Genomic DNA, 14488 nt, shown 5'->3' on the forward strand with positions numbered 1-14488 from the left:
CATGTTATTTTTAGCACTGGGCTTCCTCTCCTCCCCCCTCCCCCACTTTCTACAGCAGACCATAACCTGAGCTCATTAAATAACTATAGCGTATTAGCAATAGAGGGGAAACTTTTGCACTGTTTTCATGACATTGCTTAAAAAATGGGAGGTTTCCTTCTTAATTTTGTTCTTAGTACGTTTTTCTTTTGCAGTGGAAGTTAATTCCTTAGAGTGAGTTTTCTTCATGTCATTTTTCTGTTTTGTGCAGGATGTTAGAAGGAATAAAAGCTCAATCTACATAGAAGTTGAATGTTTATTTTCATGTCCTGATTTTTATCTTAAAAAATAAAGAAATGTCTGGGGACAATGATGAGTATTTAAGGAATTTAGAGAAAGAAAAAAGGAAAAACAGTCTTGGTTTAAGGGAATTGATTTTGGGCATTTTAGTGTTTGATAATGTTCAGAAAAAAATCTCCAGAAATTCCCTGATTAATGTGATGTTAAGTAACATTACTGTATTAGTGATGATGGTTGATGGAAATTTCCCGAAGTAGAATTGTAAATAGCTACAAAACTGTCTTCTGTTTCTCCCTTTACATTTGTAAAAATGTATCTTTATCTCCTACTTTATTCATCTTTTGAGGGGTAATTATAAAATATCTTTATCTTTTTCATTAACATTGCTTAAAGTCTGGGGGAGTCTGGGTGGCTCAGTTGGTTAAGCGTCTGCCTTCGGCTCAGGTCGTGATCTCGGGGAGTGTGGCATCGGGCTCCCTGCTCTGTGGGGAGTCTGCTTCTCCCTCTCCCTCTGCCCTTTCCCCCTGCTTGTGCATGCTCTCTCTCTCTCTCTCTCTCACTCTCTCTCTCTCTCTCTCTCTCTCTCACTCAAAATCTTAAAAACATAGCTTAAAACTTGGGCCGAGCTCTGTACATCAAAGCTGGTAGAAGACTGAAATACAAAATGTTCAGCAGGAATAGGACACCCAAGTAGATAGTTTTACAGCCTTCCATGTTGAACACCTGGGGATTTGTGGGGAGAAATAAAGGTGACAGATGAACATTTACAAGAGAGTTGCTGCAGTAGGTTTCAGAGAGTGCATAGACGTTGTTCAGGGGCTGCATTGTAAGTGCTTGATAGAAGCTCATTCCCGCGTGTTGCTCACCTCAGGATCTGCTCTGGGCCTTTGCTAGTCTGGAAGGGCGAGTCACTCCCCTCTGGGGGCTCCGTTTCCTCAGCTGAGAAACAAAGCTGTGGTAATGCTGTTGCCCGAGCAAGCTCACCGCATATGTTCACAGACTTTCTCAATGTCACGAGGTCTGTTTGAGCTTGTGGGTCAGCCTTTTTGCTTCCCTCTTCCCTCCAAGTAACCCAAGCATCTGAATCCATGTCCTCACCGTACTTTTCACCCAGTATTCTCCCAGTTCCTTCTCTACAGCTTCGGTGAGTCTGTCGAAAGAAAAATCAGATATTTCATTGTTTCTTTTCCAACCACAAATCCTCATTTAACCTCCATTGGTGAATCCTCTCTAAAAGAACCACGGCCTTCAAAACTGAGAAATACTGTCTTTAAATATGGAGCAACTGTGTGGCTGATGATGACCGACTCTGCTATAGAAATCTGTGGAGGTGAAGGCTGGATCACTCAGGGTTCTCCAGAGAAATGGAACCAGTAGGATGTATGAAAGAATATGTATAAAGAGATTTATTATAACAAACACAGCCACGTGATTGTGAAGACACACGAGTCCCAAGATCTGCAGCATCAGCAAGACTCAAAAATACTACTGTTCCCATTCTAAGACTGGCAGACTCGAGACCCAGGGTGGGCTGATAGTTCAGTTCACGTCCAAAGTCAGAAAAAAAAGCCAGTATCCCAACTGGAAGGCCACCAGGTGGGAGGAATTCTCTCTTCCTTGGGGAAGGGTCAGCCTTTCTGGTCTGTGTTCAGGCCTTCAGCTGATTGGTGAGGCCCACCAGTTTTACTCAGCCTACTCATCTAAATGTTACTCTCTCAAATGTCTCATATCAGTAGGATCATATGATATTTGTCTTTCTCTGACTTACTTTGCTTAGCATAATACTCTCTAGTTCCATCCACGTCGAAACAAGACAGAGGATCATGGGGGAAGGGAGGGAAAAGTGAAACAAGACGAAACCAGAGAGGGAGACAAACGATAAGAGACTCTTAATCTCAGGAAACAAACAGGGTTGCTGGAGGGGAGGGGGGTGGAGGGATGGGGTGGCTGGGGGAAGGACATTGAGGAGGGTACATGCTATGGTGAGCGCTGTGAATTGTGTGAGACTGATGAATCACAGACCTGTACCTCTGAAACAAATAATACATTGTATGTTGATTTAGAAAAAAAAAGATGAACTTTAGGAAGTAATTATTCTATGAAAGCTTATCTTTTCCAGGGTGAAACCAATAGATACTAGCAGTGCTTGAGTAAAAAAAAAAAAAAAAACAACAACAACAACAACAACAATAAATAAATGTTACTCTCATCCAAAAACACGCTCATAGAAACACCCAGAATAATGTTTGACCACAACTCTGGACACCCGGTGGCCCAGTCATGTTGACACATATAGTACAAGCCATCACAAAGGCTTGAGTCAGGATGAACATGGGAAGCATTGTTGGAATGGAGAAGTCATAAAGTCCCTTCTCATTTGCGTTTTTAATTTAAATTTAAATTTCGACCTCTACCATGTACAGTATTGATTGAAACTCTAGTTCTCTTGAAACATAATTGCATATGTTAATGAACTTCTTCATCTCTGTAAGGTTTGCTTTAGGCTCTCTGGGTCCCCCGAGCTCTTCTTCCTTCCAAATGACATTAGCATTTGAATCCATTTTCTTCTCATGCATTTACCTGCATTTTGTCCCAAGTTTTGGGTGGAGATGTCGAGGCATGCTGAAGATGATCACAGAGTTTCTGGCAAGATTTTAAGACTGCCTGTGTAAAGCTGGGCTGGAATGGTCTTTACTTTCCAGTGATGTTTTGATGTGTGGTCACATAAATACATTAAGTGACGCCTTTAAAAATACTTTGTAAACTGCACAATTCAGTGAAAATATGAGTGTCATCTTCCCTGATCTCTCATGATTGGCATAGACCCGGATTTTGTTTTACTTTGTATTTTTGTCTTTTTACTCCATGGATGGCGTGGGCTTTTTTCTCTTGTGGTATCCAATGCCTGGTTGGTTTTCTGTCCTCTGATGCTTCCATCCGCAACACAGCCCCTAGAAATTATCTTGTAAAAACGGTTTCATGTGGCGGCATAAAGGAGGGATACGCTTTAATACACTACCCAATCTGGAAACATCTACATATTATTAGAAGACAAAAGAATGCATCTGTAATGGTGGATTTTCAGGAATCACCTAGAGAAGATATTTGAGAGGCAGAACTGGGAGTATAGTTTTCCCTATGGCTTACAGCTTCTGGTAGGTGTCAGTTTATGGTTGCATACTAGCCATTTGTTACTTCTGGAATCTAGAATTGGCAAGATCAAGAAGAGATTTGCAGTTTTGGTTTGGACTGGATTGTTGGTCTAGAGCAGTGGTCCTCACTAAGGCTATGAACCAGAATTGCTGGAGTTGCTTTTGAAATGTAAACTTCCCTAGCCTTCACACTTCATGAGTAGATTCCCCACGTATCTGGCCTGGACAGGTTTATTGATAAAAGCCAACAGGTCGTTCTAGTATTCCTAAAAGGCTGACGCCAGGTGGCCATCACGTCGCTAATACGGATGTACAGAAGCTTACACAAGGTTAAATTTGCCGCGGAGATTGAGAATTTTTGGTATACTCTGGGAATTTGTTGTTTTGCTGACAGACCATGATGAATCAACAGATCATTTTAGATCCGGTAGCCATTGTATTTCTTCCATGTAGAGAAGGTGCAGGGTGACCTTCCTACGAAATCGATCCAGAGAACCTGGGTGGCGGCGGGGGGGCGGTGAGGAATAGTCAGAGTTTGTATTGCTTTTCTCTCAGGAGAGACTGAAAGGACCAGAGTGTTCAGTGTTGGAGATCCTTCAAAATATCACTTATCCAGAGTTAAGGATTGACCTGGGAAGTTTGCCGTGAAGAGTTAGAATCTGCTTGGAGGCTAACCAGGGCCAAACCAGCGATGCAGCTGGTGCAGGTGAAATGACATGTGCATCTCATGACAAGCCTCCGCTGCAGACCTTCTCCGGAATGTGGAGATTGTTCTTACCGTTGGAAGGCCAGCTTTCCACTCTGCTGCTGAATCCCTGTGTTGGCAAGTTTCTAGAGCTTTCTTCACCTTTTGGTTTATCTTTAAATAAAGGTAATACTTACATGTAAACGTGTTTTGATCCGTGGAAGGAGGGAAAGTGGCCCTCAGAATTTGACTGTCTGTCTTTACCAGTTCACAGTTTCAGCTTTGAAGAAGTACATAGTCATTTCAGTGGTGTAAAAATGCGTTATAATTTCATTCAGATGTATAGATGGCGATTATTCTGTAATACACTTAAAATAGGAGTAAAAGCTCTATTTGCCTTTTACCCCTGAAGCCCATTTGCTTCTTATTACTTTGAGTCGTTTACTCAGAATGCACGGATGGCAACGTAAAGACACGGTGTCCATTATGCAGCATCTGTTTGTGTGCAGTTCACTTAATCTGGTTTAAGATCAGAGGCTGGCGAAGTGTAGGGAAATTAAAGTGAAGTAACTGACTTATAGTTGTGTATCCTGCCTTAAGTTGGCACGGCTTAGTGTGCTGGAGTTCTCCAGAGGTCGTGTAGTCTTGGTGTGGTTTTGGATTGGGACCACCGGCTTTGTTCTGTTTTGGGCCATCCTGATGAAGTCCAGTGCTGTCTGACCCACTGTGTTTGGGCAGGAGGGCTTGCGAGGGGCTGAGCAGGGAAGGCTCATTTCAACCATGCAGCACCAGCTGAAACAGATTGTTCCTTGAAGTTTGTGAAAGGGATCATATTTTCGGTTGGACCCATGAAAACTTCTCATTGTCATTTCAGTTACCCCTGTTCTTTCTTAAACAGATCCAGCAATGGGAGCAGAACCTGGAGAAGTTTCACATGGATCTGTTTAGGATGCGTTGCTATCTGGCCAGCCTACAAGGTGGGGAGCTGCCAAACCCCAAGAGCCTCCTCGCTGCTGCCAGCCGCCCCTCCAAGCTGGCCCTCGGCAGGCTGGGCATCTTGTCTGTTTCTTCTTTCCATGCTCTGGTAAGTTCCTGGGAAGGGCTGTTTGTGGCATTCAGGGAGGATTGCGGACACTGACCTTTTCCCAGCTGGTTGCCCTTCAGCTGTCCAGGGATTTAACCCAGCACTGCCCAGGGGCTCCCCCCGCCCCCTGGGGGGGGCAGACTCTGTGGGGTTGGAGAGTGGGAGGCAGCCTGCTCTAGAGAGTCCTGGCTTCTCTGCCACCCCTTCTAGGAACCCAGCTCCTCATAGACGGTTATGAAATATGCACATCTGTATCTTCCGTGCTGTTTCACTTCCTACAGTCAGGAAGGTGGAAATCCCTGAGGAACAGCAACAAGGGTGTGAAGAATGAAAAGGCTGAGCGAAGGGGGTTTTGTCTGTACTGCACAGAGCCCCACTGGGTTTTCCACAGTGGCTCCTGGGTGGCTGGCTTCTGTGGCTAGTACGAGAGCTCCAGCCTAGGGGGTTCTGCAGATCGTTTTGCCGGCCCCACTGCGCACCCTGGAGAGATCTGAGTGCTGTAACTAGGCTGGCGTTGTCCAGATAAGAGGTAGCCAAATGGTGCATGCACGTGTGGTATGTCAGACATGCAGTAGCTTTTGGTCAGCACATGATGGTTACAGCAAGCAGGGCTTACTTCTGTTCAGGCAATGGTTAATTCTGTCACCCCAAATAATATGTCTTAAGATTTTTAAAACTGTGTTTTTAATTAGGTATGTTCTAGAGATGACTCTGCTTTCCGGAAAAGAACACTCTCACTGACCCAGCGAGGAAGAGACAAGAAGGGTATATTTTCTTCATTAAAAGGGCTGGACACACTGGCGAGAAAAGGGAAGGAGAAAAGACCTTCTGTAACTCAGGCGAGTTCCTCAGGACAGGAGGGACAACAGACTTAGTGGGAGATCCTTGATAGTCAGCAGATCATAAATGCTCCTCATCCGTTAAGAATGAGATGAAAGTTGATTCAGAGGAATGCGGTCCTGGCATGGGCTTTTTCCAAATGGGAACACACAAGGCGCCCAGCCTCCTTTTGGCGCTTCCGGAAAGGTATTCACACCTTGCTCACAGCTGCAGCTCCAGGCACATATAATCAGATGAGAATCCACACTTTTCATTGCCTTTAGAATAGTCCCCCCCCACCAAGATTTGATGTTAAAATAAACGTGTATAATTAATGATAGAGTAACGGCAACCAAATTCTATTGATAGTGCTAGACACTTTTCTCACTTAATCCTTTCTGACACAAAAGGGGCATTTTGTCATCAGATTTTTAGAGATGAGAAGCCTGAGCCATGGAGAGATACGTCACTTCCTCAGGCTTGTTCACCCCGTGCCCGCGGGGCGGGGCTGGCCTCGATCGGCCTGGATCCGGGGCTCTGTAGCACTGAGCTGCTGCAGCGGCTGAGTGTCCTAGAGGAAGGACACCTGTTTTAGTATTTTATTTTATTATAATTAATTTTAAAAAGATTTTATTTGAAAGAGAGAGCACAAGCAGGGGGAGGGGCAGAGTGGGAGGGAGAAACAGACTCCCCGCTGAGCAGGGAGCCGGGTGCGGGACTCGACCCCTGGATCATGACCGGAGCCAAAGGCAGAAGCTTGACCGACTGAGTCCCCCCAGGCGCCCCTGTTTTAATGTTTTAAAAATAATGTGAGCACTCATGGCTGAAATGGGGCTCACGTATAGTGAATTGTCTTCAGAACATTTTGAATACTCCTATCTGAAGTAGTTCCTGATGACATTAATATAGTGTATGATAATGAATTTTATGTTGCAGACTGATATGTTTTAGGATTATTATTTTCTCAAAGACTGTTGAAAAGATGGGTTCTTCATGTGTTAATCTGATCGTTTAAATGGGAAGGAAAAATGTGAAGTCTGAAGAAATTCTTGGTTTTACTTTTAACATGTTATTCTGAATAGGCTTCCAGTGTCATCTGGAAGAGAGGGTCACATCTCATGGAACTTGATTTTCTGATTTTATACGGATATTTATTTGATTGCGTATCCTAGTTTTGTGAATTGTGTGAATCGCAGATAGAAGCCACTCCTCTGACCTGTTTTTAGCCCTGGAACTGTAAAGGAGGAGTGGTGGCCAAAACACATGAACCCTCTTTCCCATGGTCTCTGTTTTGCATATTACTGTACAATTTTTATATACTCCTATACAGTGGAAAAGAATTATCACATTTTAAATTGTGGTTCTACTTGTACTTTAATTTTAAAGTAATCGTGTTGGTTGTAAGTGGGAAAATACTTCTTCATTATAGATGGTAGTCACCTGTATACCTAGCATTGGCCAGTGCTAGGCTTATATTTTTGAACTGAACTTCTGTGAATGTATTTGAGGCAAATTTTGGCTTTAATCAAGACAGTCAATTCTATATAATTAAATGATAATGGTAAATAGCTTGATAACTTGCTCTTTTTTCTTAAATGTTGACATTCAGCTATATCTGAGCCTAATATGGTCTTTATCCCATCCGATGTGGTAAATGTTCTTAATGTAAGATTTCTTGAGAAGCAAAAGCATTTGGTTGAACATTTTTGTTTTAAAAAAGATAGGAAACTAATAGCAGTATTTGTATTTATGTAACTTGAATGACGTAGATGTGGGTAGGTATCCATAAATGTTTAAATGGCCAGTTCTTTAATGCTTGTTATTTCACTACAAAATCTAGAAGACTTAGAAAAAGGAAATTATTCCTCATCCCTCTACCCAGACACAACCACTATTGATATTTAGCTATATTTCTTCTCTATTTTTGTTCTGTGCACATTCGGAAAAGAGTCATGAGCTTGATTTTGGTGGTTTTGTGAGCCCAACTTTGAGCTCTGTTTCACATCTTCAGAAATGTGTACTTCTTGGTTAAAAACAGCATCAAGAAGATCCAGGTTACTGGAATAATATATGACATTATAGAAAAGTAAAATTTGTAACTATGGGAAGTAAAAAAAGCAACTTTTTCCTTTAAAGTTAAAACTTTAAATGTAGTAGAGTAGTAATTAGTATAAATTGTGATGTGAAGATTCTATACAACGTTATGGAACATAAAATTTTAAATACTGGAAAAGGGTAGCTGCCAAATGAACATTGCAGAGCCATTTCGTTAGCCTTTGATTCAAGTGGCAGTTAGGCATTTTCTGGAACTCAGCAATCCCAAAACTCCCAATAACTCCAGTGAGGGGAACATTGCTATATGTGGCAGCCATCTTGTTTTACATTGATGACGCAAATGCTAAGTTAAGCGGGCAGTGCTAGTTCACAATCTTTACATGAATCTCTTGAAAATAAATTTAGAATTCATATGGTCCCTAGTGGGTAAATAAGAGAGATCCTCAGAATGCCAAGTAATTTTGAAGCTCTCCAAATTCATGGTAACCCTTTCTTAAAAGTGGCATGGCTAGATTAAGATCAAAATAGTAACTTCCCTTTGTACTTCCCTATTGCTCAGCAATGCTTACCCTCGTTTGAGAGTTTGGTGAATCCAAAATTGCATTTTTCCTCTCAGGGTGGTTAGAGAGCTTCACAGACAGTACATCCATGCTATGAATCAGCAGCCTTTGGATCACCAACGCCCTCAGTGGAGTTGAGCACAGCAGGGAGGGTCCTTGTCTAGACTCCAAAAGAGTTTCTTACTAAACAACTCAGAACCATTTCTGAATGGAATTAACCACTTCTGAATGGAATTATGGAGTAGGGCAAACATTGGATGAACTACGCTTTTCCTTTGGGGTTTTTTCAAATCCACACCTTCCCCTTACAGCTGTGTTTCATGTTACTGAGTGATTTCTCTGTCTTCTTCATTAAATCATTTTATCTTGGGTTTTCTGTCCAATAAACTTCTTAACTATTTGTAGAGGTTGAAATCTGATTTTAATAGGCTTGGACAAATTTAATATGCTTTTGCAGAAGTCGGCAGTATTATTTAATAAATTAATTGGGATAATTTGGCCACTTGACAATTTAGCTGGAAAAAACTGAGGAGTGGTTGGGTATTACACTGTTGATGGGTCCAGAGGAGAGGTAAGGGAGGTACTTTCTGGTGATCTTAAAATAATACAACACAACGACAGCTGCCTATTCTGCCTTCATGTGAGTCTGGCCTGGACTGTGGGCTGTTCAGTGTGCTATTTTATTGTTGACAGTGCTCCTAGTGGGCTGCTCGGCCTAAGGTGTCCTGAGATGGGGTAGAAAACCTCCACTCAAAGCCCCATTCCCCTTCACCTCCCCTTCTCAGAGATCGGGGGCTGCAAGAGTGTGGGTATGAGACGGAATGGTTTGTGCCAGGGGCCATGTTGCTACGTTGCTCCTCTCTGTTCTTGGTGATCTCCTTTTGCTAGATCTGACCAACCGTGGGGCCACAGGGATGCCAAGTCCAAACTTTCCTTTTTTTTTTTAAGATTTTATTTATTTATTTACAGTGTGAGCAGGGGCAGGGGAGGGCAGAGGGAGAGAGAATCTCAAGCTGAGGGCAGAGCCCTGAGCCCCCATGTGGGGCTCAGTCTCACAACCCTGAGATGCTGACCTGAGCTGAAATCAAGAGTCAGGTGCTTAACCAGCTGAGCCACCCAGACGCCCCTCAAACTTCCTTTTTATAAATCATACCATCAAAATGTCAGACTTCTATAAATGAATATAAATCATTTCCATTGCCTGCCCCTTTATTTCTATATACTGCAGAGCCTATTTCAAAATCCAGACCAAATTACCATCCTTTTTTTTTTACTTGATTAAAAAAATTATATCACTATTAGAGGTTTCCCCATGAATCAGAAGTAGATAATTCCTGTGAAACCTTCCGTAAATCGAAATAGCATGAGGTGAAGAAGCAAATACCATTAATTTATATGGAAAAATTTTGAGCATTCCCAGAGCCAAAAAGTAATGTCTTGGGCTTTTCTGATACCTTAGGGCACATCTTGCTAAAGGATGCACAAAATAAATCGAGGTAAAGCTCAGATGCTCACAGACACAGTTCAAAGCTTTAGTAAGTTGATGCTCAGATGGTAAGCGTAGCTCCCAGGGAAGGACCTTGGCCCTGTGCCTCTTGCTGCTGGGGTGTGCGCACGCGCACTGTCTCTAGAAGGGCTTACTGCTGCAAAACAGGCGCTGAATGCGTTTCTGCTTTTCACCTGATTTCATCAAAGTGAAAATCGTCTATGGATTTCTTTCAGTTAGCTCTAACAGGTACAAACATAGGTCTTTCATGAAAGCGAAGTGACACAATGTGAACTATAGAAAAGTGGGGGACACCTCTGTTTCTTTGGTTCGCTACCTCTTACCCTCAGTGATGCGACCAAGTTGTGTCTCCCAGGCAGGCTTGTAATTGGGACCCTTGCTCTGTATAGTTTATATTTTATGATTATGTATATATTCTCAGTCCCTAGCAGACTACTGAGGATATAGTATTGCTTAATAAATCTGCCTATTGTTTGTATCAGATGCAGTCCTTTAATAATAGTTGAGAAGAAATGTTTGATCTGTAATAAAAAACATAGTTTGAAGGTTATATCTCTTCCGTCGCTAAATAATTTAAAATTCCTACTTTGAAAGTTAAGAGATTCTGTCATGGAAGCATTTTTTATTAACTGAAGTTATGTCAGGCTTTGAAAATAAATTTTGCTAAAAAAGCTTTTGATGTGCTTAGTGCTTATTTAAACTGTGCTCAAATTTACCAAATGATCTTCTTGTGATTTAATTGGTAAGTCCCATTGACGCTATAATCAGTGAGAGGAAAATATTGCATCTGTTTTTTAAAGCATATACACTTAAACGTTTATTCCTATTTTAACTAAGAATTGCCTCTGGTGTAGGGACACTGAATGAATTCTTTTGACATACAGGGCTACTTTAATTGTGTATTTATCATTGCTGGACTGCGGAACTCAGATAACTAGGTTTAAATTGAGTTGCAGGTGGAACGAAGGGCATTTGTTTTTTTGTGTCTCTGGGCCTTAAAATTCTGCCTGTAGCTGGTTGAATCATATCTCACTAGTTTTCCTCTGCCTAATCATTGTTGGAGAATACTGATAATTTGCACAGAGCATCTTCTCGTGTATAGCCAGTGTATGATGTCCATTAGCCATAAAGAAAGGCAGCCAAGTTCCTGAGCGTCGGGAGGGAGGGGTCACGGGCATTTTTAACTATTCCGCTCTAATTGGTGCATCATATAACAGTCCCAACAGTGAGTCATCCTGATTCAAAATCTGTTAAGATTGGAGTAAAGCCAGCCTTATTTGAGCATTTTTGAAAGGACATTTTGGCGAGCCCAAAATGAAAGCTTTTCATAGCATGCTTCTTGATGAGTAATAATGAGTCTCAAGCAGTGTTTGAAGGGAGGTGTTTGTTATGGAGATTTTGACAACAAATCCCCCGCTGAGACTCTGGAAGGCAGCTACCCCAGCAGCTTCATTGCACAAACTGTGGAGCCCCTGGGCCTTGGCTCTTTCTCCTGGAAAATTGGCTTGGGGTGTCCCGACTTTTCTGTGGCTGCGAGTCAATGAAGTATTGTCCCATGAGTCATTAGCTCCAAACTGGAAAAAAAAATGTTAATGTTGGTTTTTTAAATGGAAAATAGGAATGAAACCATTTGCTCCTGACCATAGGGAAGTAATCTGTTTAAATAGGAGCAGTAGTGTGGGACCCTGCGTAACATGCATGCACATACGGATAGATAGATAGGTACATACGTAGGTCTTTGTTTTCCCGTCGTATCAGCTGACGTTCGGGCATCAGCCCAAGAAGGAGATAAACACTTTCTCCTCCATGCCATTTTGCTGTTATTAAGAAAACCCAGAGCATGTAACTCCTTTTGAGTTTTCTCCTCATCTCACTTGCTAATAGACTTTCCTTTTATCAGCAACTGTGGTGGAGGGCCCATTGGTGACAGCCAGATTGTGATTTTGCTACTCACTTCCCTTCAGCGATCCAAGTAGTAATTACAAGCCATTTGATCCAGAAGCATCTGCTGTGAGAACATGCGGGGTTTCAGTTTTCTCTCCTTGAGGCACGCTGAGCATGAGTGACTTGACATGTGCTTTCATGACCATTAATGGAATAGTAATAATCAATGCTTCTGTAGAAGTTGCCCACGAGGAGGGCACGCCTGAGCCAGGCTGCAGTGCCAGTCACAGCCGACCACACGGTGACCCCAGCACCCGTAGCTCCTCAGGATTTTGAGACAAAGGATGGTTCTCCTGCAGTTCTTTACAGTGGCCATTGTTGAATTTCGGGGGTCAAGGCAGCTAGGGTAGAATTCTGCAATCCAGACTGAACTTCAAAAAAGTTCTTTTGACATTGTTACGGCCCTTTACAGGAAAATGCCTTCAAATGCCATTCCTCACACCCATCTCCTGACCGCCCCATGGAACTGGGCCGTTTTAGGCCCCTTTAAAGGTGTGGAAACTGAAGCCCAGAGACATTAGGTAACCAGCCCTGGCAAGGCTGGGATTTGACCAGATGGCCTGTTATATTTTTGCTGTCTATTACTTGCATTTTCTCCAGGAACTGGGAACCTTGAGAAGACTAATTGGAAACTAGCTTTTTTTTTTAAATTTTTAAAAAGATTTTATTTATTTGACAGTGAGCACGCACAGGAGCAGGGGGAGGGGCAGAGGGAGTGGGAAAGGCAGGCCCCCCGCTGAGCAGATCCCCCCCCCCGCCCCCCGCAACTCAATCCCAGGACCCTGAGATCATGACCTGAGCCGACACTTAGCTGACTGAGCCACCCAGGCGCCCCTGGAAACTAGTTTTTAGTGGGTGGGAGAGGGGGGCTTGGGGAGAGGTGGAGTGGAAGGTAGGTTGGGTGTTAACAGCCTTGGCCGAGTAGCTCGCCACTGGCTTCTGGGTGAGTGGTAAAAAGATGAAGGAAGCACCCCAGAAAAGGGTAGGCTGGGAAGAGCTTTCCAGATGGCTTAGTTTGTTTGCTTATTTTCAAGATTCTTTTTTCCTCTTAAGAAAAAAAAATGGCTTTTATCTGGCTTATTGAGAATAAAGCCACGTGTGTATGTTCTCTGCACGGACAGCATTGATCCTTGAGGCAGTCAGTCTAGCTTTCGCTCCAAGTGGGCAAAGCTTATAACCACCTAGGACATCTGTAAACATGTAGTCTTTTCTTTTTTCTTGTTCTAATTAATTAGTCAACTCCATATTCCTGATGTTTCCTTGGAATAACCAGATTTTCCCTTTCTTTAATTGGGTACGTTTGAGATTGTGTGTTAGGCACAGGAAAAACCTTACATGTAAATTTTCATTGCAGGATCTCTTGAGAGGCTATGCATCTTCTTCCACAGCCTTGGCTTTACTAGGCACCTTCTCTTCCATCGTTTCCTCGATCTTAGATCAACAGTGTAGGCTCAGGAAATGATTCCACAGAGTAGCTGTAGGCACAAAGCCTTGTTTAATTGAGTAGAATATGAATATTCTGTCCTTTGGCACTTATCTACATCCTTTTCTCGTCTAGGACTTCTTCCCCTTCAATAATCTATTGATTTCTCTTCTTAAAATTTAGGGAAGATTAAGAACTTGACATTGTATGGATAGGGCAGCTTTTACCTTTCAAGCCTGTGTATGATTGTGGATTTTTGGTTGCATCCAGTTCAGCGCCCCTGTGCTGGATATGTTCTGGGTACAGAATGCACTGTGTCAAGGTCTGAAGAAGCCAGAGCCAGAAAGACAGGGCTTCTGCTGTCATTTGTTTTAACACGGGGGGGGGGGGGGGGGGGGGGGGGGGGGGGGAGCACCTAAAAATGACTGTCCAGTGAGCTGGGCTTTGCTAAGTGCTGCATCAGGGTTCGAAGACAATAGACACATTTAATTGAGTGGAATTGGGGTAGGAGGGAAGGGAGCAAGAAAGACTTCATTAGAGAGGGAGTGGGTAGCATTGGAAATAAGGTTGAAGGATGTATATGGTTTCATTCAACATTGGACCTGTGAGGGGAGGTAAAGCAGGCAAGGGAAATTGAAAGGAAAGGAGAGTGCTGCTGCTTTGTGGGGAATGTCAGGTGAGCTGTTTTCTTCCACTAGAACCTAGTGTGTGCTGTAGAAGAACAGAAAAGATTCGAGAAAGTTATGTTGTATCCATTTTGTGGGGAAGTAACTGGCAGGTTGATACTTCTGTATAGCGCAGTGGTGGTAAGCATACGCTGAACCGAGCAGAGGCTGAAGCCAGGTTTTTAGGGTTCAGATCCCCATAGTACCATCATCACAGCTCACTGTGTGCGCTTGGGCAAGTTTCTAGAATTTTCTGAGCCTCGTTTTTCTCCCTTGTTACCTAGAGGGTCAGGGCAATGTGTAAAGGGTTGTTAG

The 14488-nt window shown here is 42.9% G+C and overlaps 1 protein-coding gene across 14 annotated transcripts in view; it reads left to right on the forward strand.

The window, feature by feature from the left end:
- TIAM2 (TIAM Rac1 associated GEF 2) overlaps positions 1-14488 on the forward strand; it is a 224380-nt gene that overhangs the window by 136124 nt on the left and 73768 nt on the right. For all 14 annotated transcript variants that reach the window (XM_025866368.2, XM_073894136.1, XM_073894128.1 and 11 more), the window contains 2 exons: positions 5015-5200; positions 5893-6039. In XM_025866368.2, the coding sequence (XP_025722153.1) occupies positions 5015-5200; positions 5893-6039 (333 nt within the window). The remainder of the gene's footprint in view (positions 1-5014; positions 5201-5892; positions 6040-14488) is intronic.

Source organism: Callorhinus ursinus, unplaced genomic scaffold (genome assembly GCF_003265705.2).
Source record: "Callorhinus ursinus isolate GAN/ISIS: 27379988/994484 unplaced genomic scaffold, GSC_fseal_2.0 scaffold6, whole genome shotgun sequence".
In the NCBI taxonomy this organism is placed as follows: domain Eukaryota; kingdom Metazoa; phylum Chordata; class Mammalia; order Carnivora; family Otariidae; genus Callorhinus; species Callorhinus ursinus.